At 37.1% G+C, this 25685-nt stretch overlaps 1 protein-coding gene across 4 annotated transcripts in view; it reads left to right on the plus strand.

Annotated features, from left to right (window-relative positions):
• Window positions 1–25685, plus strand: part of rftn1b (raftlin, lipid raft linker 1b) — a 134375-nt gene that overhangs the window by 61886 nt on the left and 46804 nt on the right. For 3 of the 4 annotated variants that reach the window (XR_015765617.1, XM_088013937.1, XM_088013938.1), the window contains exons 4-5: window positions 10624–10732; window positions 17941–18406. Coding sequence is in view for 3 of the 4 variants with exons in the window: in XM_088013937.1 (XP_087870063.1) it covers window positions 10624–10732; window positions 17941–18406 (575 nt within the window). In the remaining variant the exon portion in view is untranslated. The remainder of the gene's footprint in view (window positions 1–10623; window positions 10733–17940; window positions 18407–25685) is intronic. The other variant, XM_088013939.1, reaches the window with a different exon arrangement.

Genomic DNA, 25685 nt, shown 5'->3' on the forward strand with positions numbered 1-25685 from the left:
AGCAGAAAGCAATGCATATATGTGAAGACATTTATTTAAAAAATGCACCGCTACATTTAACTCCTTAACTTTTTGTTATAGAAACACAGACTCAATATTAATATCTGTATCAGTCCCAGTGTTAAAAAAAAATGTGATCAGGGATCGGTGACAATATTCTCAATCCATGAAGGCGAATCTATTCAGTCTAATTCTATGTTTTGTGCTCTGAGCAACATCCTGCTTTAATATTTATTTTACATTATATTTAGAAATTTTAATTGTATTTCCTGAACTGTTTGAAAGGTTTGTTGCACCGACTAAACAAATCAAAGTTGTGTTGTTTTTACAGTCAGTTCAGAACTGTTATCGGCTGATCCTAAACCTCAGATATCTGTATTATACCTGAAGTGAAATAAGTGGATCGTGCAAATCTTCTTTTTTTGTTGGCCTGTTACATAGCACTCCAATTGGAAACAATGAAGTTTGTGGGTTTTATTTGAGAAAATGTGAGAAAGCTTTTGCAAGCCAGTGTCTGTGCTTTTACGTAACTTTGACGCCCCTTAGCATAATTTAATTCAGTGCAATCAGATTCCTTGGACTGGAATCAGATTCCTGATTGCCAGCAAACTGTTTGTGCAGCTTCTTCACTGCTGAGAAAGAAACCACAAACCTACTGGTCCCAAACTGCAAAGACACTCCAGAACTTCAACTCTTTCTCCCACAGAGACAGAGCAGTAATGACTGAAAAACCAATACCTGATATTACAAGCAACCAAGAGTGAAAGCCGTAATAATATGAATCTCTGTGCCCCATCAGTTGTGCTGCAACTGAGGGGGATCAGGCAGGAAAGCATGAAAAGACTATAGAAGAGGCTTATTGTGGAAGGAATTTATTACTTCTCCCTCTGAAGAAATAATAATGAAAGCAGGATCAGGAATGGGCTTCAGGGGGTAATGAATTTGAAATAAAATAAAGGAATATAAAACTTTGTTGATCCTCCCGAAAGAGTAACAGTAACTCAAAAATAATTTAACATAGGAGAAAGGAACACAAGCTCAGCCTAATAACAGTGAAAGTAATAAAGTAATTAATTTCTTTCAGCAAATGTGTATTGCTAAGTAGGTGGAGTGAGTAACTGCTGAAATAAAAACCTTCATCTCTGCTGGTGTTTGCAGCAGAAATCTGGACTTATTTCAGCTCTGCTGCAGAAAGTGGTTGCTTGTTTTTTTCTACAGCACTTGTGCAGAGTGAGAAACATCCTTCTGGGTGTGAGATTATTCATGGCAGCAAATGACAACTTAATTTGGGTTTGTCAAACTCTGTGATTAGTCATTAGTTTTCCCATAGCTGAGCAGTGCGAGTCATTTCAAAATGCCCTGCTTACTGTCAGTCACCAGAGTCTGGAAAGTACTCGAATATTACCGAAGGCATCGCCGTTCTTTATGGGAATGTCAATTCTTAATTTAAGACATTTCTGGAAAACATATTCAAGGGGGCCAATGCAGCTACTGCTCAGAAAGAAAACCTATGGCAATTCAAGAACTTTGAAGTTTGGTTATAATCAAACCTCTGACAGAGCTAAACTCATATTTTCATCCGTTTTCGTTTGAAAGTTCATGTTAAAAACTAATCTTGTTTGCCCTTTAGTTTTTATTTAGATCTGAAAATCTTCAATTCTGCAGGGCTTTCCATTTAATTCTCAAAATAAAAAGTTCTAATAAGGCAGCCATATTGTAATAATATAAGAGTAACATGGGGGCCAACTTCAGAAAAGTCAGAGTTACTTGTTGCTATGGAGACTCCGGCTTTCCCCGAGGAGCAGAGAGGTACAGGGAACCCTTAAAAATGCAAAGAAGATTTTAACTTTTAAACAAAAATGTGAATGTATTACATATAAGTCATAATGCAAAACTTTTTGAAGCAGGAGACGAAGAAACTTATGAAATCCCATCAATTTTATTTATTCAGGACCTATGACAAATTTAAATCCTTTCATTTTCAGTCTTTGGGAGAAAATTCAGGGATTATTTATTATAAAAATGATGTGCTTATTCTGTGTGTTGTGTAAATTGAGGGTAGGTCCTACAGAAAAGAAAAGATACACTGTTTGAAGGAAGACAAAATACTTATTTTATGAGATGTAAAAATTGTACATGTGGAGAATTATTATTATTAATTCAAAGGTTTACTGAATATTTCACTGCAGGTTCAGAATCTGACGTTTGGGTTCAATTAGAACAATCCGTATTGAAAATATGAGATAAAATAAATCTAACTTTATCTAGGATTATGTAAAAACCTTTAAAATGATCAAACTTCTAAATCAATCATTGTAAGAACAACTTTATCTACATTTGAACTCTGAGATCTATTTTGAGTTTGTTTGGTGCTTCTGTTGTAAATAAGTGATGATCTCAAAAAAGGGTTTGGATTTTTTTAAATCTGCAATCAAAAATCTTTGAGACACGGTAAAATTGATCACTATCAAAAATCCTGCTATTTTTTGTTAGCTGAAAATTGCAATAAAATGGCACCTGTAATGATTCTCATTTTTAAAAAAGTACAGAATCTGCCAAGTTTTTTGTGTAGTAACTTAAATTATTTAACTATACACTTGGTTTGGACACTTTTTGCATTCATAAGTTTTGTAATTCTTTATGAATTTAGTTATGCTATATTGGTTTAAGAAATGTCCTTTAAGCCACTACATCTCCATTTTGTAACCATTAGTGTAAAGTGGTTTCCTGCTGCTGTAGCAGCACCTACTGGATTGTAGACAAGTCTGGGTTATAAAGGTCTCTGGTTGTAATGAGCTACTGTTGCTTATCTGCCGTATTGAGAAAATCTGTCCGTTCTCGTCTGACCTCTGACATCAACAAGGCATTTATGCTCACACAGCTGTCGCTCACTGGATTTTTCCTCTTTGCTGGAGCATTTTCTATAAATCTGAGAGATGCATGGACATTCTAGCAGATCAGCAGCTTCTGAAATACTGTCTGGTGCCATGAACCAGGTCATGCTCACTCAAATCCCGATTCTTCCCCATTCTGAAGCTCATGTCTGGATGTCTAAATCCATCGAGCTTCTGTCACTTTATTGACTGATTTTCTATTTGTGTCAACAATAGGTGTAGCTAGTAAAGTAAACCATAATGTTTAAAAAATAGGTTTATTTTTGTTTTATTTCTCAGTAATTTTATATAAAAACATGTAAACTTTTTTTTCTTCAATAACTAATTTTGTCTGAGGACAGGTTTACAAACTCATCTCTTATTAAAATACCACTCACCATGTTCAGTGCAGAAAATAATCTCACTCTCCAGAAGCTCAGAACAACATCTACTGCTAAAGGACTTCATGATGCCCAAAGAATATATGTAGATAAAATAAAGGGCACCTTATCAGCTTTCAGTTCCCGTGTTTCTGTATCATTTTATAAGTATTATTTGTCCTGGAAATCATTTTCAGTATCCAATGTTACTCACAAACTTGTCCCCACATCTCTTGGTTCTGCAAAAACAGACAGCAAAACATTGATTCTAAAATAAAAAAAGAAAAAAAAAGAAAAGCAGCAGCCGAATCGACTGGATCTCTGCTTTATTTAGTGGCTTGAAAAATACACTGTGGGAAGGAAAATAGAAAGCTAAGAGAATCAGTGAGAGATGGAGTAAAGAGGACAGTGGGAGAATGAATGTGATCGCCAAAAAAAAAGAGACAGAGATTGAGTGAAAGGCGCAGAGGAGTCTAAGCGACCAAATGCAGGGCCGAGGCTTTATCTCCAGTATGTGTCACTGCAGAGACAGCTGCTCACATCAGCACCAGCCCACGGGAATCCAAATCTCCACCAAGGGAGGAGGAGGGGGGGAAAAATGGACAAAAGACGGAGCCTTAACCCACTCAGTTTAGCTAGCAGAGCCAGAAGAAACAAGGGGGTGAGGACAGTTAAAATAAGCTTAGGTTATAATACAATAACACTGTTTCTGAGGGAATCGAATAATAGAAGAAATAATGATTTGCATACCTGAAGTAGTTTTAAAAAAATCTGTTTACTTTATAGCTGGAACTAATCTCATAAAAATGTTTACAGTGAAAGGACCAATGAGCCAAAGTGGCCAAAAAAAATTAACTAGTTACATTTACTCAATTACATTTACTTGAGTAACTTTTCTGGAAAACAAAACTTAAAAGTGAGACTTTTAAGTTACATAATTTTGTAAATGAAAGCTGAATAATCCCCATCCTTACTGGTTTTGCCCTAATTAAAGAAGTTAAATTTGGTCAGATTGTATATGTTTCCAACTTGTGTGCCTGAGTCTAGTGCATCAAGTATTAAGTTTGAAAAGTTTGTATCCTGACAGTTAGTGCTGCAAATGTAAATCAATGCCAAGCAGGTTATAACCTTAAATGTCTCTGATGGTCATTTGTCCGTGGTGATGGTAACGACCTTCTGCCAAGAGGAATATAAAAAAAAAATATATATATTTTTTACAATGGAGATATAATGGATTGGACTGAATGAAAATTTAAAATGTCAACTGTCAAATTTCTCAGTGTTCAATTTGGTTACGATGGTCTGGGGTTACAGTTCAGCAGGCAGTGTCTGATGGGGTATATTCATCATTATGGGTAATTGCAAAGAGCTCCTGTGTGCTCCGGCTGCAGGAAAGTGAAGGATGAAAGAGGGAGATTGGTTCAGAGAGAAGACGAAGGAGAAGGAAAATAAAAAAGTACAACCGCAAAACCATTAGAGTGGATTCGCTTGGCTGAAATTATTCATGAATCTGGGAAAATGTGACATTAGAATAGGTGTTCTGTATTATTAAAGTGCCACAATGGCAGAGTGCTAAATATGAGTTCAGATGCTCCCTGACTGTGTCGTCATAGCAATAGATGAGAGGCCTGACATGATTTTTGTTCTGTATGCGAAAGGCCAGAAAAAGAATGTGCGTCTTTATTAATTCAGCGAGCAAAAAGGTTTTATCCAATCTTGAGGTTCTTTCTGCATCATGAAAGAAAAAGCTTTTGTTGGATTGAGAAAATGCTATTAAGCACTCTTCAAGTAATTTTCAGACATGGGAAACATCAGGGTAATAAATCTAAAGCATTCCAGTCGATGTCTGGTTGGAATGTATTGGAGAGTAAAGGGAGAGGAATTCAAAAGATTAAAGATTAGTTAAAATTACTACAGTTACACAAAATCTCATTGAAGTTATGCAAGCAATTAAATCAATAAAGGTAAACAAATATGCCCGACTCTATTTTGTGAAAGATATATTTTCAATTCATCAAACAAAATAAAACTGAAACTATTAAATCAGAGAAGATGATAAAAGTCATGGAGGTTTTCTTTGTAAGAATTAAACAATTTAATTAAGCAAACTAAAGTCTGATACATATATATTTATATTTGATCAAACTTTTGCATTGCATTTAGGTTTAAGCCTATTTGAGCTGTTTTAACTTGAGCTAAGCATCTCTGTTTAAGATATTAAAATTAACATAGTTAAGGACGGTTTTAGCACAACTAATAGTGTTTGGCACAACAAGTGAAAGTTTCTATTCCAATACATTTTGGTTAATGACTTAATAAATTACTATTAATACATTTGAATTACGATGACATAGTTTCCTAGATTTAGTGACAAAAATGTTGTGGCTTTACTTTTTTTAACCATCCCCACTGTTCAACATGTCAAAAATACCAGCAGCTTTACTCTTTATAGTCTTTTAAGACATGAAGCCATATCATCATCATAATCACCACATACGTCTCTCTGTAATTAATCTATACATTTTCTTTTAATTTGTAAACTAACTCTTTCATGCATAGTGGTCACTGCAGTGGACAGCTATCTAAAAAAAAATTCTGTGTTTCTTGAGGATTTTTATGTTATAAATACACACAGACCACTGAAGTGGACACTAGTGCATCATAAAATACACAGTCAACTTACTGGCCATCAGCTGCGAGTGCAAGAAAAGTTTTGTTAAAAACAACTCAGGAATATCCAATGTCAATGTCAAATTTATTTATATAGCACTTTAAAACAGGTATAAAACTGCACCAAATTGCTGTACAAGAACGACAACACAAATGACAAAACAGAGTAAAAACAATACATCAATTAAATGCCAAAGAGTAAAAATGAGTTTTAAGAAGTGATTTAAAATGATCCAGGCTGTGGGCAGGACATCAAGTAACCCAGTATTGTATATGTATTTTCCAAATTACAACTTTGTATTTGGAGAAAATTACAACTGATCACCTAGAAAAAAAATCTTTTAAAAAATGTTTTTTTCCCGCCTTTTTTTAATGCCTTAAAAAAAAATCAAAAACCCTTCAGAAACAAATCCTGACACAATTTATGCAGGAAAGGGTTATGATACTGTATTTATGTAAATATATATATTCAGTAATATAATAATCTGTTAGATGCAGCTGTGTATTCAGAAGTGTTTAATATCTACCTGCTCCATTCTTCACAGTCAAATCATTCCCAAACGGGAATCCACACCACTGGTGTCAAACGTGCATGAAAAAGTATTATATCACTATGCATATAGCTGGTGGCCGGCGCTCTGAAGGGCAACACTGTTTCTTTTTCCTATCTTCAATTCTGTTCAGACGTATTGATGCGTCTTATAAAGCTTTCCATGGCTGAAGTCCAGTAGTCTGTTAAATCTTGGGCCACTTCAGCATGATGCAGCCAATGTGCGTGAACAGCATTCACTGGTGCACATCAATTTCTGAGATTCATCTCAGTGCTCCCAGTGGGCGCTCAACTTTATTTTTCTGCCTTGTGGGGTTCTTCATAGCATAAATCTGACATTGAGTCTTCATATCCAGCATCTAGACAGTGACCATGGCGACAAATTTATTTGAAAACTATTTAAAAATAAGCTAAAACTGAATTGTATCAAGGGATTTAGAGGAACTAAAATATATGCAAAGATTAAACTATATTGAATTTAGTTCAAAATTCACTAAAAAAACAATAATTCATAAACAAGACTCCATTTCAAACTCCAGCGAACACACGGTAATTTGAAACCACCGATTAAAGAAGCGATGTGGCCGCCGCGTTGCTGAACAACTCCCAGAGCGAGCCATTAACAGGCAACAATTAGTTTCTATGCGAGCGTGCGGCTCCGGTGGGAGCGATTAGTCCGTCACAAGGTGTTTCACGGCACGGCAAAGAAGTCGACCCATCTGGGTCAGGAGGAAGGGGAGTGAAGCAGGTGTACTCGCCCAGAGGGGAGCTTCAGGTAGGTGGGCAGGCAAACAGGCATTTGACACCCTTCTAACCACATGAGGCCTCAGAGGTTGACAGCTGGTGCTGCACGATGCATGAAAAGTCATTGTTTCACATGGAGAAGATGGACTGCAGGTGATGCAGCTGCTATTTTTAACCCGGAGGCTCCCTGCAGGAACAAATGCTCCATTTAAGTCTTTCTTCTATTTCTCTGTTCTTCTGCCTACAGAGATTTGTTTCCATTAGCAATGGTCCAAAATCAGTTCTTCACCCACTTTTTTTAATCTAGTTACTTTATGTTGCGCAAAACTATTGATTGCATTGAAAGAAATCAAATTAAGCTTAAGTGGCAATTGTGGGTTTAAAAAGTCCCTGAGCCACACTGAATCATTTTTCCTTCATTGTTAGATTAGTAATGATCAAGTAGAGTGTTTCTTTCTTTGCCATTTTTTTTTATTATTATTTTGACTAAAGTTATTTATTTTATTTTACCCTTTCAATGATATCTGAGCTGGCAGTATAAAGGGACAAACTAGATTATGTAAGATTGTTTATACTTTAAAGAACGGAAACATTTGTAGTTTACTAAGGTCAGCATCTCTGTCACTTTTAAAGCTTTTTTTTTTCTAAAAATGGCGCCTGAGGCACAGCTCAGCCAGGTGGCTATGATTTATCTCGTGACCAACTGGGAATAAGGGAACCTTTATTGTCAGAGCCATGAGGCTGCTGCTCTTATGGGGTGTTAAGAATTCAATGAATGTGAAACAGGAGCCATTTCTCAGGTCATAATAACTTTTCCATCATGTAAAATTAGAAATTTAAAACTGAGCATGTTCATTTTCTTGGTTGGACTGACAATAGAGCAATCACAGTCACTGTCAAACTTTCAAACCAATAATTGTTCCACCAGCTCAGCATTAGAGGCTAAAATGTCCCCCGAATCAGTTGAATAGGCCTAAATTTACAAGTATAGCAAAATTTAGGCTTTTTGAAAAAGAAGAAAGCGAAAGCTCATCAAGCAAATCCTCAAAAGGGAACTGAAAGGAGGAGAACGAAAGCCTGTTGTGTTCCCCAGTTTCGTTTGAATATCAACGAGTCCTTTGTGCCTCTAAAGTCTTCCAGTGTGGACTTTAAAGGGCCACTTGAAAAGGGCAATTTTACCAGTAAGAGGTTGAACCAGCCATGAAGGAAAAATAAAACGCAGAACTAAAAAGTTTCTGATTACACTCTTGCAGTTTTAGTTTATTTTTTGTATTTTGTGCGGGTTTAAGGAGACATAATTGTTAGTTTTCACACAGTTGCAGTGGAATTCAACTGACAGCTTGAAATAAACACATTATTATTGTTTTTACCAATAGTGGTCAGAAATGATCCGTCTGGGGTTGTAGTTTATTTTTAGAAAGGGAGACTGACTCTAAGCTGTAATCGTAACAGCGCTTACACTTTTATAGTAAAGTTTATTCGAACATTTATTCATATTTCAGCATGAACGCCACACGATTTCTTCATTAGTACCAATATTATGGTCAAACTTATACTAGACTAGAAGTGCAGCGTTACCACACATTTTTTTGTGACATAAACATAAATGAGAAGATATGCATCACTCTCATGTCATTTTCGGACCACATTGCATTTTTATTTTTCCTCAGAATCAAGACTGTAACAAGGCAACAAAACATGTTTTGATTTAATATTACACAATATACCTGGAAGCATCTGAATTATACAAAGCAAGACGAATAACCAGCAACCAGTTGTGCAAAACAGCCTCGTCAGCGTATCTGTAGAGGTTTGTGTGCAGAAAGTTTCTGTGGAGATAACAGAATATTTACTTATAAATATTGCAACATCTGTTGGTGGTTAAAGGAAGTAGAATATTACTTACTAGCTGCATTTATGAGCTACGCATCAAGTTCATGTTTATTTTTGTTGCAACTAATAATGTTTGGCACAACGAATAGCAGTTTAAATTCCAGTAAATTTTGGTTAATGACTGAATCAATAAATTTGCATGAATTTGGATTATGATGATGTATGGTAGTTGATACCTAGATTTAGATAAAACTGGAATTTTGTGGCTTTGCTTTTATGCAATGATTCATTTATAGTCTTCTAAATCATGCAACCATTTTAGGGGAAATAGGTGAAATACTTTTAGTTCTACAGATATATTTTTGTATTAAAACTGCTTTGTAATATTCTTAACTTAGAATTGTGATTTTTTTTTAGCACAAATGATCATAATCACAAAAATGAAAGGTTTGAACATATGAGTCTCTGTGTAATTAATCTATAAATTTTGTTTTAGTTTGTAAATTAAGTTATTATATATATATTCTTATATATTCTGAAGTTTTTCACCTCTTCCAGTCACAGCATTCTCAAATATGCAAATCAAGATGAATAATCCTCATCCTCTATTGCAAAACAGGTTTGTGTGCAGAAGGTTCCTGTGTAGGTAACAGAATATAGGATTTTGTTTTTTACTTGTTATAAATATTGCAGGATTTGCTGGTGGTTAAAGGAAGTAGAAGAGGAAAAATCTATGTTGCTCTGCATTTGGGAATCACTGATAGAAACACAGAAGTAGGGAGGGACTCTGTCTCTGGGGGGAGTCCTTGCGTGATGTAGGAAACTACTATTTCGACCTTTAATAGTCACACCAGCCCGCATGCATGCATCTCTTAACCTCTCTCACATCAGGTGTCCATGTAGAGCCAGAGGCCATGGAGAGTGCACGCACACACACATGCACACACACACGGTCTGCTGCACGCTAAGGGAAGCCGTGGGTGTGGGGGCTTCTTTCACTTGTCAACAGGATGAGGAGCAGGGGTGATAGAAGCTGGAGCATTACTCTCCTCTGGCCTAGCGCTGGGATTTCCTCAGCTGTACATAGAAGGAAAATGCAGCATTATATGAATAGATTTTTACCCCCCATCCTCTCTTCAAAAATACTTTGCTGGCCTCAGCAGGGAAGTCTGTGAGGAAAAGGCATGAAGACTGGATTTGCATTGAATTTCCTCCATTCTGTGTGTGTGTGTGTGTGTGCGCGTGTGCGTGTACATGTGCTTTTTATTCGTGTGGATCTTTGTTTCACTTGAGTGTATTTTCCCTCTCACCTCCCACAGGGCAGCAATAACATTAACAAAGCATCTTGATGCACTGTAATTTGTTGATACAGGGCTTCTTTGTGTGTTTGATGCCTTTTTGAAGCAGTATTATGACTGCAATTTAATAATCCCAGCCTGCCATTATGCATTTGGATGTGTGTAGATGCCTGCGCTCGCTTTCTCTTTGGATCTTTCCCGTGGCCTGGTTGACTGAGAGGTTGGAACTCGTTGTGATTTGTCCTTCTTCCCCCAACCCACTGTGGTCTGTGCAGGGTGGAAAGGAGCCAGCCAGTCTGCCCACCAAACAAGCTACTGCTGGAAGAGTGCCTGTCTGCGGAGCAGGTGCCCACTCCCGAGCTCATCCAGGGCTACGTAAAGAAGGTAGGACTGCTTGGCAAACGCCAAGCTGAAGGCTTTGTCAGTCCACGCTCCGCTAGAAAGGAGGAAGCAGGAAGAAAGGATGATGGGGGGAAGTGGAGGCTGGATAAGGGCTTATCGCCTAAACTGGGGAAAGTAACAGATTGTTTTCTGAGAGTGAATAAAATACCTCCAACTCTAATAGTGCATAAAGAAAAATGCCAACATGTCCCACTGTGTGAATGCTGATGGAGCAAATATATTCATGCAGATGAGCCGTCTGAGCAAACAAATTTCCACCAGAAGTTTGTAGTACCTCCCTATAAGGTGGAAAAACACAAATACATCCACACATACATTTATAAATAGCAATGTGAAATACTTACTATGCCAATTAATATTTAATGAATACTTAATAGAAAAGCTTTTTTTTCTTGCTCATGACAACTTTAAAACATCTTCATGGTGAAGCTTGTTAAATGCATTGATTTGGTAAAATCTTCACTCTCTTCAAACTTCTTCAATCTTCAGTTTTGGAAATCTTACATAATGACAACAATGGTCTTATTTTGCCGAAAGTGTTTTTTTTTGAGTGTGTGTGTGTGTGTGTGTGTGTGTGTGTGTAAATCTGTTAAATTAAGAAAATCATCCTTTGCCAACAAAAGGTGGTAATTTTAATGCCAGAATCACTTTTGGCAAAAATGATTTAGGAAGGTGATAATCAAATTTTTGTAATCAGTTTTCAGCCTTATCTATCACTGAGTGGGCCCCTGCAACATCTTTATTTTATTTAACAAAACTAATGGAGTGTTTCCAACTGAGCCGTAGGGATCTCTGTCTGGCTGAAGAACTCGTTCTTTTCAGATTTGTATAAAACATTTTCAGATGAATTTCTCAATTCTTCCTTATTTTACAGTTATACGAAGGCTAACAGCACTGTTTGCATTTTAAAGTCCAACATTTAAGACGGAAACTGCTAATTATAACTTGCAGAGATTGAGAGCAGGATTGTTTTCTAAATCCTGACAGACTTTTTGTTTTTTGATTTCTTGAGCTTTTTATGCCTTTTCACAGATTATTTTGTGTTTCACTTGAGCTTTTAAATTCTGGTGTGAAGTTCATGTGAATAGCCCCTGCATATTTAATGCCATGTAACAATATTGACATTTTCAAAACTAATTTTCCCTGTTTTAAGTTTGAAGTGTTTCAGGGAATCTACCACATAGTTTCCAGCTGAAGGCCAGATTGTCTGTGAACACTTGGGGTTAAGCTTGCAGTAAAGTACATTATTTTAGAAGAGTGACAGCATAATAGTTATTTTATGTAATTGGTACTTTAAACATAACAAAACATGGGGGAGGTGGCAAAGCGTGGGTACTCCAGGAGATGTCAGTAATAAATTAAAGAGGGAACTCTAAAGGCTTTGATTTTGTTGCCAGTCTGGCTAAATGTAGATCCGTCCGTTTTTGTTCCAGAATAGCCATCAGCCTCAAAGATAACAGGTAAATCACAGTTTTCATCATGTCAGAGCCCCAGTGTTTTAGCTGTGAATTCATCCGATTAGGGTCTAATTCACAGCAGTTTATGCATGATTAGATGCAGGGGAATCAGTGGGAAACAAGGCAAGGAGCATTCAAAGAAGAGGAAAAGAGAGGTTAGCAAAACAAGAAACAAACCTAGAAAAAAATGAAAACAGATTTTAGATTAATTCAAATAATTTCCCTGAATTTGTCAGGTGTGTTACTGAGACAATATGATGTGAATTTTTTTCCAATTATTTCTGCTCTGATTTGATCATGATGCTAATAATCTAATTAAGAAAATATGAAAACAGTTGTGGAGATTTTTTTTTTCTAAACATTTATCTTGATTCATTTGGAAAAAAAACTTAGTTATTATTTTGGTTTACAGCAATTATACTACAATATAAGAATTTAAAAAATGTTTATTTTACTTCTCTTGAGTTAGCCAAGACAGTGGGAAGTTATAGCTTTATCTTCCTTTCTATTGGAAACTATCAATACTGCTGAATTTGTGTAGAGAGAATAATACAAGTGACATTACAGTATTCTAAGAAACCAACTGGATTTCCTTAGTATTTTTTAAAGTGATGCAAAGGAAAAAAGCTTTCTAGACGTTTGACGGCCTTTTCACTCACCTTGTTTATATTTTGCCATAGCAGCATTGTTCAACGTGTGTTTTAAAAAACTAAAAATAGACAACAAAGGCATAAAATTAAGTGTCGAACTGAAAAATTGAAGTATATCTGCAAGCCTTCAAGGATTGTTGGTGATGGCATGCTAAATATTTCCTGTGCAAGACCATTAAAAAAAAAAAGAAAGAAGAAATTACAGCAGGTCATTGGCCTCTTAAAATACTTGGAATTCAAGTATTTCTCAAATATGTGATGATAAAACCATAAATTTGATCAGATGTTAAGTGCTGAAATCTATTCCACAGAAATACCTTCAGAAAGCCTTGAGAACTACTGATGGAAGCTGCTTCAAATGAATAAAGAGCAGCCGAGTGCTCTGGAGGTGTAATGTAAAGACATGAGAGACGATTCCTCACTTTCCATATTAGCATAAATCTAGCATTAAGATATAGAACAGGGTAAATGTAGATAACTCATAGAGATGCATTTCTATGCTCAGGATAAAGTGATCCATTAAAAGACTCTGTGGGATGAGAAGCTGCATTCTGTCTTAATAAGGCTTTAAAACACAGCATAGTGTTCAAAAACGCTCCTTTTATGTATCTGAGCATATTGAAGTAGATAAAATGGATATAATAATGGTGTTGTTTTTTTTTACTCTGGATGAGATAAAAGTAGAATAGAGATTTTTGATTTCTGATGATTTAATAATAAACTGGCTGTTTAGCTGCTGTTGCTTCAGTGATTGCACTGCTGCAAAATAGTCAGTTTGAAATGGCACTTCAGATGATATATATATGACATAGCTTCTGGTTTGTTTTATTGTGGAAATGTTGCGTCATTATGATTCAGAGCTCCTGCCTGGTCTGTGTTTTACAGACCAGGATGGGCTTTTAAAGGTTCTCCCCCGAACCCTTATGTACATTTTGCCTTTCGATTAGTCATGCAACCACAGTCCTGTAGGACCTCATTACTGTTGGTTATCATTTTAATCTTCTGAGCTGCAGGAGGAACAGGAAGCCTTGCTAGAAATCTATTAAATAGGAAGTGGACATGGATGAGTGGCTGAGGAGTGAGAAACAAAGATTGTTTTCCTCTGCGTTTGGTCTTGAAGTCCTTTTTTCCCCCCTTCCAACACTTTTTCATTCTTCCTCTCATTTATCTTTCCTTTATTCTCCTTACTGATGTAGTCTCTGTCATTATCATTTCAGCTTCTTTTTCTGTCATCTCTGCCTGCTCCGTCTCTCTCTGGGGTTTTCATCCTGACCTTCAGACAGCTCCTCCTGGTGCTGCTTTAATAACTTACAGGGGAAATAGGAAATGTGGTCTCAAGTCAAAATTGAAATGGGGTTTTCACCACAGGCTGTTGATATTCCAGTGGCAGTACACGGTAAGCTACTCCCAGAATATTTTTCATCAAATTTGTGCCCTGCATCACTTTGGTTAATGAAGAGAAATGATGCGATTTCAACCTCGAAACCTCATTTTTGTGACCTAAGGACGATCCCCTTTGAGCCGGCGAAACCTCTCTGTTCATTTAGAATAAGAGGCTCAGAAAAATGCAAATCATTAATTTTACTCTTCATTTATTTTTCTATTCATGAGAGTCGATTTCACTAAAACCATTACTACCCCCAAAATATTATCCTTTTAGGTTCTTTTAAGCTGCTTTACACTTATTTCTAATATAAAAACTTTGCTGTTTTTGGACACTGATTCATCCCTAATTATAACTTTCATCAGCCTAAATCCATGAAACTCATTTTATATGGTTTCATGGTTTTTGTGGTTACCCAATACAAGGGAAACCACAAAAGTGTTGATACTGATTGAACCAAAATGCAGAAAAACTTCCCCAATTCCAAAAAAATAAAATATTAGCAGTGGATGGAGTTAATAAAATGCCTAAAAAGTTGAACATTGCAGAGATACTGACAAGAACGTCCAGTAAAAGTTATTGTAAACAGGAACAACTACTGTTTGAGTTGAAGATTTCTTTGGTTAAAAATATCACAGACACAGTGATGTTCCTCAGGGTTCTGTTTTGGAGTCCCTTGTTTTCATTAATACAGTTCAGAAAAACATTTGTCCCCATTCTGACAATGTAATTATTGTTCTAATATAACCTAAGTGCAGTTAGACAGCAAACATTTATTCTGCAGATTTAAATAAATTTACTTTGCACACAGAAATGTTGTTCCACAAAATTAATACCTCCCATTAAGAACTGACTGAGGGTTTTCTCCTAAGTTACAAATACTTGAAGAACTTTAGTAAATATTTGGTGTATCAATTGAGCAAGTATTATGTAAAATAAAAAGAAAAAAGAAATCGGTTCAAATTTGAGAAGCGTGATGAAGATGAACAAAGTTCTCTCTGCATTTCCAAATATCAAGAGCTGCAGTGACAAGTGTCATTAAGAAATTCAAGGAGTCACATGGCTCAAAACAATCCTGGCAGAGGTGAGAAAACTGGTGAGGGATGTCTCCACAAAGACCCTTTCAAAAGCAGCAAAATAAAAAAATGACTTATGCGAGTGAGACATATAGTCTCCCATAAGCTCTTCACAGGAATGGAAGACAAGGTTGCAAATCTACAAAATCTTCACTTCTGCAGAAGAGGCTCCTTCAAATCAGAGAGAAATATATTATTGAAACCCTGATGGTGTGAAAGAAGCATGTCCTTAAGTTAGAAAACACAAAATAAGAGGCATTGCTTATGTTTGGAGAAATAAAGGAGGTGCCTTTTACCCAAAAGACAGCATCCTCACAGTGAAAAATGGTGGTGGCTTCTGTGTATCTGGAACTGTGATTCTTGTCACAGTGAAAGGAATTATGATGAAAGATGAATGAGGGAAGATTTTGGGAAAAAGAAAAATGTAATCAGAACAAAGGTCTTGGTTGTTGCCAATGACCCCGAACATGCATCGCTGCTGGCAAAGAACTATACCCCCAAAACGGAGGTCATTGACTGACTTGCACAAAGTCCTTGAAATCCAATACAAGTATGTGGGATAAACTGAAGACAAAGTTCCCTGAAGTCAATTACATCTGAGAGAATTTGAGGCATTTAGAGAAAATAATGAGCTGGTATTTCTCAAGATCCGAGTCTGTGACTTGTTAAAAACTGAAACGGCAAAAAAAAACAGAGAGTCATTACAAGCAGTTAGCATCAGGGGAGCTAATGCTTCTGTCAGTAGCTGCATGCTAACATCACATTTTGTTGTCTGGAACCATTAACCTGTAAGGCAAGAAATCTTTTTTAATCCTTACTGTACAGTCTTAGACAGTTTAATCTCTCCCTATAGTCATCCAGGCATGCTTTCTGCTTCAAAGTGCAGTTTCTGTCCTACAGCTATGGCACACGTTTTGCATTTCACTCTGCATTACCTCCCCATTCTGCTGGCCTATGATGTGTTTCACAATTACTGCTGTCCCCATATTTTCTTATCTGTTTGTTTCTTAACTTAGTACACACTGAGACATAGTTGACTTATGAATGGACAGTTCCTCTAAAATTGACCTCTGGGCATCGTTAAGGCAATGAAGATGGTGACAGGTTAACTTGTATTCATTCAAAGATGTTCCATCTTTTGTTGTCGTCTATAGATATTTTGTTACTAATTTTCCTGAAAACATGTTATGTTGTGCCATTACTTCCATTCTACTGAATATTGCTTCTCCTATTTCCAACCAGCTATTGTTCCGTTTTCCATTAGCTGTTTGTTATTGTCGTGCAGACATTTTTTTTTTTTTGCTTAGACTCATTTTGTTTGTCATTCACTTTTATTTGTGTCAATCTGCCATCCTGACACTCGTCCTCTCTTCTAGTTTGTGTTACCAAGATGAGAAATAAATCTGTTCTGAATTGTCCTGAATTGTCAAGTGCCAGGACTTAATGAAATGATGATGACAAAAACCAAAATGGAGCCAAAAGTAAATTCAATCAGCACAACCCATCATCTTGGATCTATTGTTCTATCAACTGCACTGACATTAGTCAGTCAGAGCCATTCGTTTTTACCTCAGACTGGCCGCATTACCATAAAATGAGATGCAGCAGTTGCTCCCTTTTATGTCAGCAGTTCCATTTGAACATTTCAGAATGGGGGAATATTATGTGAAAGCAGCCAGACGGCATTTAAATGATGCTAAACAATATGGCTGGAGACAGAGTGACTGTTTTCCAATTCAATTTCATAGTGAATAACCTGCAGTTTGATTTGATTTTTATTTTCTCCTCCCAATGAGGCTCAAGATAGAAACAGGGGCCGCCTCAGCTCAGAGATAGGAGGCACAAATGGAGAATGGCATCATTAACATTCCCTGACAGTTAACGTTTCAATCTGCAGCGGCACCGCAATGCCGACACAAAATGCCACATGACAAACAGGAAAAACAGAGGCGCCAGATTTGGGATAAGACACAGGTCAAGATCATCGAGGCGTCCCTGATCGAATCAACAGCTGTGTGATTGCAGGAGAGGCATACAGAAAATGTACAGTTAAGCCAAAATTATTCATACCACCTGGCGGTTTCTGATAAGAAATGAGACGGGCATTTCTCAAGAGATAATAAGAAAATGCAGCTTAAAGACGGCTTTTGGTCATTACTCTATAAAAGAAATAAACGCAAAAACAGAAGCTGTATTATCATTATGATGCACTGATAGCACCTTTGAACCGCATTTACTGCATTCGCTTTACTAAACTCAAAGGCTTGCTGTACAGAAACTTATTCTGCTGCATAGTAGAAATGGCAGCAGAAGAAGAATTACCAGGAAGCACAACCTTCACACAAAAACAAATTATAACGCATTTAAATTGGTCATAGGAGAGTTAGCACAATGATTACCACAGTTTTTAAATATGGTTTTCAAAAAATTGCAGCTGTTAATTTGGGATATCCCAATATTATGGTCAACCATAAGTACATGCACACAGGCTGCTGCAGAGTTAACAGGATTCGTCACAATACAAGGGATGAAATGGAACCAACCGTCTCTTCACAACATTACAGCAACTTTTCTGTCAATTACTCTAGCTTCATAATTTTTATTTTGCTCTTTTTCTCCACAGCAGATGCAGGATTTCGCTGACCAGGGGGTGATGTTTGTGGGATTTGTCCAGGAGCCATACGGAGCGCCTTGCACCCGGATCAGAGAACCAGAGACCCCCTCTCTGTCTCTGCACTCCAGCCCCAGTTCTGTCCTTGGCTCCCTGGGTAGCTGCAGCCCATCAAACCCCTCAAGCCCCAGAAACCAGCCAGATCCTGGAGCGAAAAGTGACAGTACTGACAAAGAGGGGGGCATGCAGGCATCCCGACTGGATAGGGAGAGAAATGAAAGCGAGATCAACAGTGAAAACCACTCAGGTTCTGGCGGAGGGCGCATCCGGGACGGCATCTCACCGGCAGCATCTCCATTATCAGAGGGAGACCTGGAGAACAGCGAGGTTCTGACCGAGGAAGACTCGTCGTACCACAATAACAACAAAGACATCATCGGAGACAGAAAGGAGAGGCCAAGATACAGGCGAGGTGATGGTGAGTGGTCACTATGGTTACAATTCCACATCACAACTAAGAGGAAAGAAGTTGTTAGGCAAAAATCAAGGTAATTATTACCTGCATGCTGGGATAAATGAAACGACCTGCTGGAAAGCAAAAGAATTGTGATTGCACTATGCTCTCTGTATACTCAGTTTTTTTCTAAATACCCCAAAAATGTATTCTGGAACATATCTAGCCTTCCATTCTGCTTCTTTACCTGATTAATCCTTTTAGAGAGCCAAGGCTGCTGGTGTGTTTGCAGTGGTTGTTCAATAAGATCTTATTGTGCATATTCTGATGTTTAATTAACTCATATTTACATCGAGTTAATTAAACATGCATATGCATGTGCTATGTGAAGCACATGCATAGTACTGTACCAAGCCTTTAACCCACCTCAGATTATTTATTTTCTTTGCTTCCAAGCAGCCAGACCTGTTTGTAATCTCTTAATTTAATTCTTTGCTCAAGGCAAAGAGTTTCTAAAGGCATTTCAAGGTTTTTCTTTTATCATTTTACTAAGTTTGAATCTAGTCATTATAGCTGACCGTGACAGCAAATTGTGAATTCTGACCCTTGTCAAAAATATGAAAGTGGATGAAAAGAAGCTTTCGGCCTAAAGAAAATGTCCACAGAAGAAGGATGGCATCTGAATTTTATCCCTTTAAAGAAACATGAAAGAGTCCAACCAACACTGGAAACAGAACCTCTTCTATTATTATGTGGTGTTTTTAGCATCTTAATAATTCCTCTGAAAAATGATAAGCACATTTTGGAAAAGATTTATAAACACTCCTCGGCAATCTGATAAGAAGAACAAAATTTAGTTGAACATTGTTTTTACATGTTTTGTGCATCAACATGGTGCTTCAACCTGATTAAACCCTGCAAGAGATCAAAATAAATGAGCAATAGCGAGCTTGTGTTGCATATATTGATACTAATCTGACTTTTTGTTAATTGCAAGTCTTTAAGTTTGGCAGATCAAAACTGAAATTAACTCCAGAGTTTTACAGTTCTCATATATATTTTCATCTTCAAAGTTACATACTTTACCAGACTGTAATTTTCAAGGTTTTTGTATCATTCTGGATATTCAAATACAAATTTAAACAGCAATTTTGAGCAGGAATGAATGCCACATACATTCCTATTCAATAATCCTTTAAAAAAAGTAATATAAGGGAGAGAAAATAAGCAAAAGAACAAAGTAAAACTTTGTTGCACCTTCAAGAAACCCAAATAACTATTAATTAATAACACTTTAATAGTTGTCTGAATGCAAAAATTATGACAGAAGTAAGAGATTAAGACTTTCTCATTGTACTGTCCATTGCTTGTTTATGTTTCAGTAAACTGTTCTACTTTTAACCAATGTAATATTGGCACTAAATACACCTACAACTAGTCCAATGGGTCCTCGTTTAATAATTTTGCTACAACTTATAGTTGTTTTCATTTCTGGAAGCGTTGGCATATAAAACTAAATGTATTTATATAGATGCCCATGATTAAACATGATTAAGTACTTATTCATAGTTTAGTCAGTTGTGTAACTACATGCTTTAAATGTAAGCAGAACTAATTAATCCACAAGGGGAACCATAATTAAAGGTCAACATGTAAAACTTCACAAATGCTTTTCTCTAGGCTCTAAACTTTAAAGTTCAGCAAAATGACCGAACAGTAATTCTTACAAATTCCACTGAAAGGCCAAATCATGGAGGATCGTAATTAAAGGTCAAAACTTTAAATGTAGGAGAGCTGCATCTGCTACAGTGATGCCCACTATACTAATCTCACTATGAAGTACTAATGGATTTCCAGACAAAAAAAAAAATACAGATTTATACTTTATAAAATGTGTATGATTTGTAGCTGGTTTCACAGCAGACACATTTACTGTGGATTACATCATTTTTGCCAGGAGGGCTGAGAATGAGCTGTCATTCCCTCACAAGTATTCAGACTGAAAGATTTGACTTCTCAAATGATCTACATCTTTGTAACTTTGTGTTTTTGTCTGCAACTCTACTTTTTTTATTTGTTAAGAAAAAAAAAATACCACTGCAGATTTCTCCTAAAAAAACCCACTCTGCGTCTGTGGAGGTGTCATTTCCTGCAACTGCTAGAACGTTACACAACAATGTGTCGCCTCGGGACATAATCCCTTCTCTCTGTCAAACACAAAGAGAGTCGTCTTATAACCGAGCATACAAATTTGCGCACAGCTGATGATGCTGGGAGTTTTTTTTTTTTCTTTCTTTTTTTGGAAGCTGCTCGTTTTGTCTGTTCGGAAAGCGAGCCAGCTACACGCCTTTGAGTTGTTCTTCCTGCACATTTATAGTTTCAGCTTTCTTTGAGTGTCTGGGATTAACAGATGGAGACGCCCACCACTTTCAGCGCCTCCTACAGTCTCCCATCCTGTCACTGAACCTATTTGTGATACGTGTCAGCATCATGCATGCAGTCCCAGTGGGAGCTATGTACTGTATACCAGCTATTAGATTGAAATGAACTCATTATTAGGTGTTATATAATAAATTTGTGTAATCTTTTGGTCTTTATAATCACCTGTTGACATGCATGCAGGTCTCTGAACATGGTGTGGCAGCCCACCATCACCCAGTGGGCCATCTGGGCTTTTTGCTGTGAGATAATCCCCCACTGACTTGTCCTCTACCTCCCTCAGCTGCACAGCTTTCTCTGCTCTTTCCCCCTTTCCTTCTCCCAAATCTCTGTGACAATGCCAGTAGCGCCGGCATCGCAGCCAGCCGGGGCGGTGAAGGAGTCTGCCAAAATCCCATGTCCCTCTCTACTAATGCCCAGCCTGCCGAGAACGCCCAGGAGACTCTGCTGCTGCTGCTGCTGCTGGCTTGTCCTCGGTAATCCACAAATCTTCGAGGTGAACACTGTGCAAGTGCTGGCGCTGAGGCTGGCAGAAAGCTATGGATTACCGCTGAAAAAGAAACACCACCAGTGAGATCGGAGCTTTAGCGAGATCCTCTAAGTCTGGAAACACGAACGCTTGGATGACTTGGGGAAAACGACAATTCCTTCTCGTGAAAAATCTCTTTGGGATCAAAGTCATTTAGATGAGCAGGAACAGTCTGTGAGAAATTAAATGTTACCGGTGTTATTTTCTGCCAAGCAGGTACGAATCTGACAAATGGAAAGTACTTAAGGAAGATGCAGAAAGATAAACTGTTTTTGATTTTTCTGAACTTTTTTTTTCTGCCCAAATTTTGCATTTATTTAAAACTGTTCTGTCAAAAAGCACTTATTTTTTTGTACTAGATTGGAATAACACATACTAGTCACTTTATAAGGAACAAAAGTTCATCCACAACCAATCACATGGCACCGACTCAGTTAATTCAGCCATCTAGATCTGGCAAAGACCAATAGCTAAAGTTTAAACCGAGAATCCAAATGGAGAAGGACGAGGATTGAAGTAACTTTGATTGTGGCATGGTTGTGGGTGGACAGCCTGCTCTGAATATTTCAGAAACTGCTGATCCACTGGGATTTTCACACACAGCCATCTTTTAGATTTACACAGAATGGCCTGAAAAAAAAAAAATTGACCAATGGGCATTAAATGTGTGGACAAAAATTCAATGTCACGTTGACATCAAAGGAGAATAGCTACTTCCAGATTATAGAAATGCAACAGTAGCTTAAATAGGCTGGTACAAAAAGGCAATGCAGAATGCCACTTCTGAATGCATAACATGTTAAACATAAAAGGAGATGCTCTGCAGCAGCAGAAGACTGCAATGCTCAAATAAGATCAGTAAACTGAAGCTAAAATTTTCACGAGGTTTTAAATGTAATGTGTGGTTTGATAAGTCTCAATTTTAGAAATCATTTTACTGCATATGTTCTTCTCTAATGTCTGTGTAGTTATTAACTTATTTGAACACAAAGTACTTTTTTCCCACCATAGACCAGAAACTACCACTATAGTTGTCTGAAAGATTGTTAAAAATGTGTTACAAGTAGAAATTTCACCTTAATGTGACATTTATGTCTTTCAGTTCTTGCTCTTGGCATAACGCCGGAATGCTAATGATGCACCACTGTTGTTTTATGAGCTAGAACAGAGTCTCATGCCGGCCACCTTCGCATAAGAGGTCCCTCTGGCTCTGGAAGGAACTTGGCAAGCGGCTGCTTTAAGAGATTTATGTTGGCTATTAATGTCCTAACTCGAAGATCAAAGATTACTAAACCTTGTGTTCTTCTATGTAGCAAAGTATCTGTTCCTCTGCAGTTTACACAGTGGAAATTACATTAACTTGACATTAACCAATAAATCATTACTGTTTAAACTTTACCTTTAATAACATGAAGTTACCTAATTTTTAAAGTGCAATCAGTAATACTTTTATAACAAATTTATATCAGTAATGATTTCTTGGTTAATGTCAAGTTGTCATAACAAAGGCATATTGAACAATGTCAACTTTGTATTAAAAGTGTCATAATTTACCGAATGACGCTTTATGACAACAGTCATAAATATTCATGAAGGCTTATTCATGTTCATGACAGGTGTTATGTCATGTTTATGACAGTGTCATGACAGTCTTATTCAACCCCCTTCAAATAAAGTGTTACCATATATATATATATGGAATTTACTATTGATTTAGGAAAAGTTAAGTTGTTTTTTATCTTGGGGAAGAAATGAGACTCTGTAGTGAAATCTCTGACTGTAAATGCAGTTTTTTTTAAATATTATTAATCACCCCAATATAGTTGACCAATTTTAGCTCATGAAAGCAAATTCCTAATCTTGGCAAGAGTTTCATCCTATTGTTTTATGTTTTATTCATAGATTAGGTCTCTGTGCAACTCCAACAAAAATCCCTGTGGCATGTTTTCCTGTGTTACAGTAGCAAGGCTTTGATATCGGTGATTTTGCAGTGAGTTCTGGCAGATGTCTGTCTGCACAGATTTCCATCAGAATTATTACAGAATTTCGCATGAAAGCCTGGCTTCGGGTGGATCTGTTATTATCTCACGGTCCAGTATGATGGACATCAGAAGGCAGACTTCTTATCTTATTTTTCTCTATTTTTCCTCCCACGCTGTCCTGCTGAAATTGCCCCTCGGCAAACCACTCAATCCGCCTCCTGTGGTTTCTATATGTTTCCTCTGAACTGCTGAAAACACTCACATGCTCAAAAAATAAGTTACCTAGCCTTCTGGCTGAAATGCAGTTGCCTTGCTGCAACATAATTAGACCATGCAAATCATTCAGACATAACTCAGAAAATAGTTCATGCTGTGAAGCAGACAGGAAGCAGGTTTTCATCCACTGACTCTTATTCTGCCGTTTATGTTACACAAAGCTGTCAAATTAGAAGCAACAGAGTCAACAATGAGGAATCTAGTTTTAATGTGAATTACACTTCTTATTACCACATTGCCAATGTCCTTTTTTATTGTTTTATGCTGGATAAGTGGACCAAATCTAAACAAATAGTAAAAAAGTAAGTGGGCAAAAAAATGACCAGAAGTAGTTATTTGTAGCTTTTTTGTGTGTGTTTTTGTAATCTTTTGCTCGTCCAAAGTCGTTCCTGTTTCCTGAAGCAGTCACAACAGTCATGTACGCATGGCTAGGAAAGTAAATTAGCTCATGTCTTGTAGCACATTCATCAAATTCTAGGGCGGCTATTTGCTACTTTTTGAATTCGAAAGGGAGACAATTTAATTTTCAAATGATACTGCAAAATTTAAATTTTTAATGGATGTTTAAGGTGCCGTAAACCAGTTAACATAAAAGCGATTAGACTGGGGAAGCTCTGGCAAGTTGGAGGCACATTGAATGGGAATTCAGTCGTGTTGTCTAAGATTTGTTTTCCATATTGTTCCCGGTTGTAACATTGTTAGCATTGGGAGGATAACGGGAAGAGTGTGTGAGTTTTCTCCTGTTGCCGTTGATCTGATATTTCTCAAGAGGGGCAAATGAAAAAGATTTAAGGAATTAGGAGGACCAGCTGTCACATCAGTCTGTGGAGCCAAAGAAGAAATGGTTATAAATGATTCATTCTTCCTGGATGGCTGGCTGGCTGACGGATGGACGGACAGAGGAACCAAATTGATGAAGCAACGGCTCCATTACCAAACACCACCATCCAAAACCGGCGTGCGTGTTGGTGTGTTTGAGTGGGTGGCAGCGCCACACATTCTGCTCATCCATCTGGTTCACTTGGGGAATGACAGTCTGACATTTGCATTGGAAGAAAAGGGGAAAATGTTACCAGGCGCGATTGGCAATGTTTTCTCACAGATCCAAACCCGGCTCACATCTCACGTTTTGTGCTTTTTCAAAGCTAAGCTGAGCAAATACTCCACTCGCTCGCATCACAACTACTAAAACTCTTTTGCTCTTTGATTTAGTATGATCCGAGCGAAGAACAGTGACAAAACGAACAGTAGGCAAATTTCTGAGCCCGGCTCTCTCTCCAGAGGCCCGCTGCATTATGCATATCTATTCTTGATGTAAACAACAGCTAGCTGTGCAGCTTTTAATGCATTATTCAAGGTTATAGTACGAATTAACTCGGTTACAATAGAATGGTCCCTTTTAAGTTCCGCATCAGCAGCGTTACATCATTTATAGAAGACATTAAAAGAAAAGAAGAGGATGACTTGTATTGTGAAAATTATCAAATTGCTTTTGATTCAATGCATGTCTGATTCAAAGAAGGCAAAATCCTTGGGAAAGATTTGCGGTGCATTTGTGAGTCACGCTCGGGGCATCATAAATCCCATATTGTATTTCTTTTTCATTTCTCCTATTATTTCACACCTGTCAGGTGGAGGTTTCTTGTTATAGTTCTTTGCATACAAATTTATTTTATTGACACCAACTCATTTATCAGTCAGCAGCAGTTTGATAATAAATAAAATAAAACAATGCAACTTAAAGGACTTCAGATGATTCAAAAGGGTCAAAAAGGTTTGAATCTTCTGATATAAATTACCTTTTTTAATTTATGAGGTTCTACAATTAAAACAGAAGGGACTAGCTAATTTGAATAACTCTAAGATAAATGTTATTTTTTCATCACCTAATTTATTTTTATATATTTTTGTGTTTTTGTTTTGTGGTGAACAGGACTTTTCTACATGAAGCCCCTCAGTTTGTGATAGGAAACACCAAATATTAACCCCATCCTATGTAATTCTGGATGACTCTCATATATGATTTCTTCCAGCTCATTTACATATTTTAATACAGGTTCTTTTCTGATAATTTTAA

The sequence above is a fragment of the Poecilia mexicana genome, unplaced genomic scaffold (genome assembly GCF_051168715.1).
Source record: "Poecilia mexicana isolate PSO_F unplaced genomic scaffold, ASM5116871v1 scaffold_16, whole genome shotgun sequence".
NCBI lineage: Eukaryota > Metazoa > Chordata > Actinopteri > Cyprinodontiformes > Poeciliidae > Poecilia > Poecilia mexicana.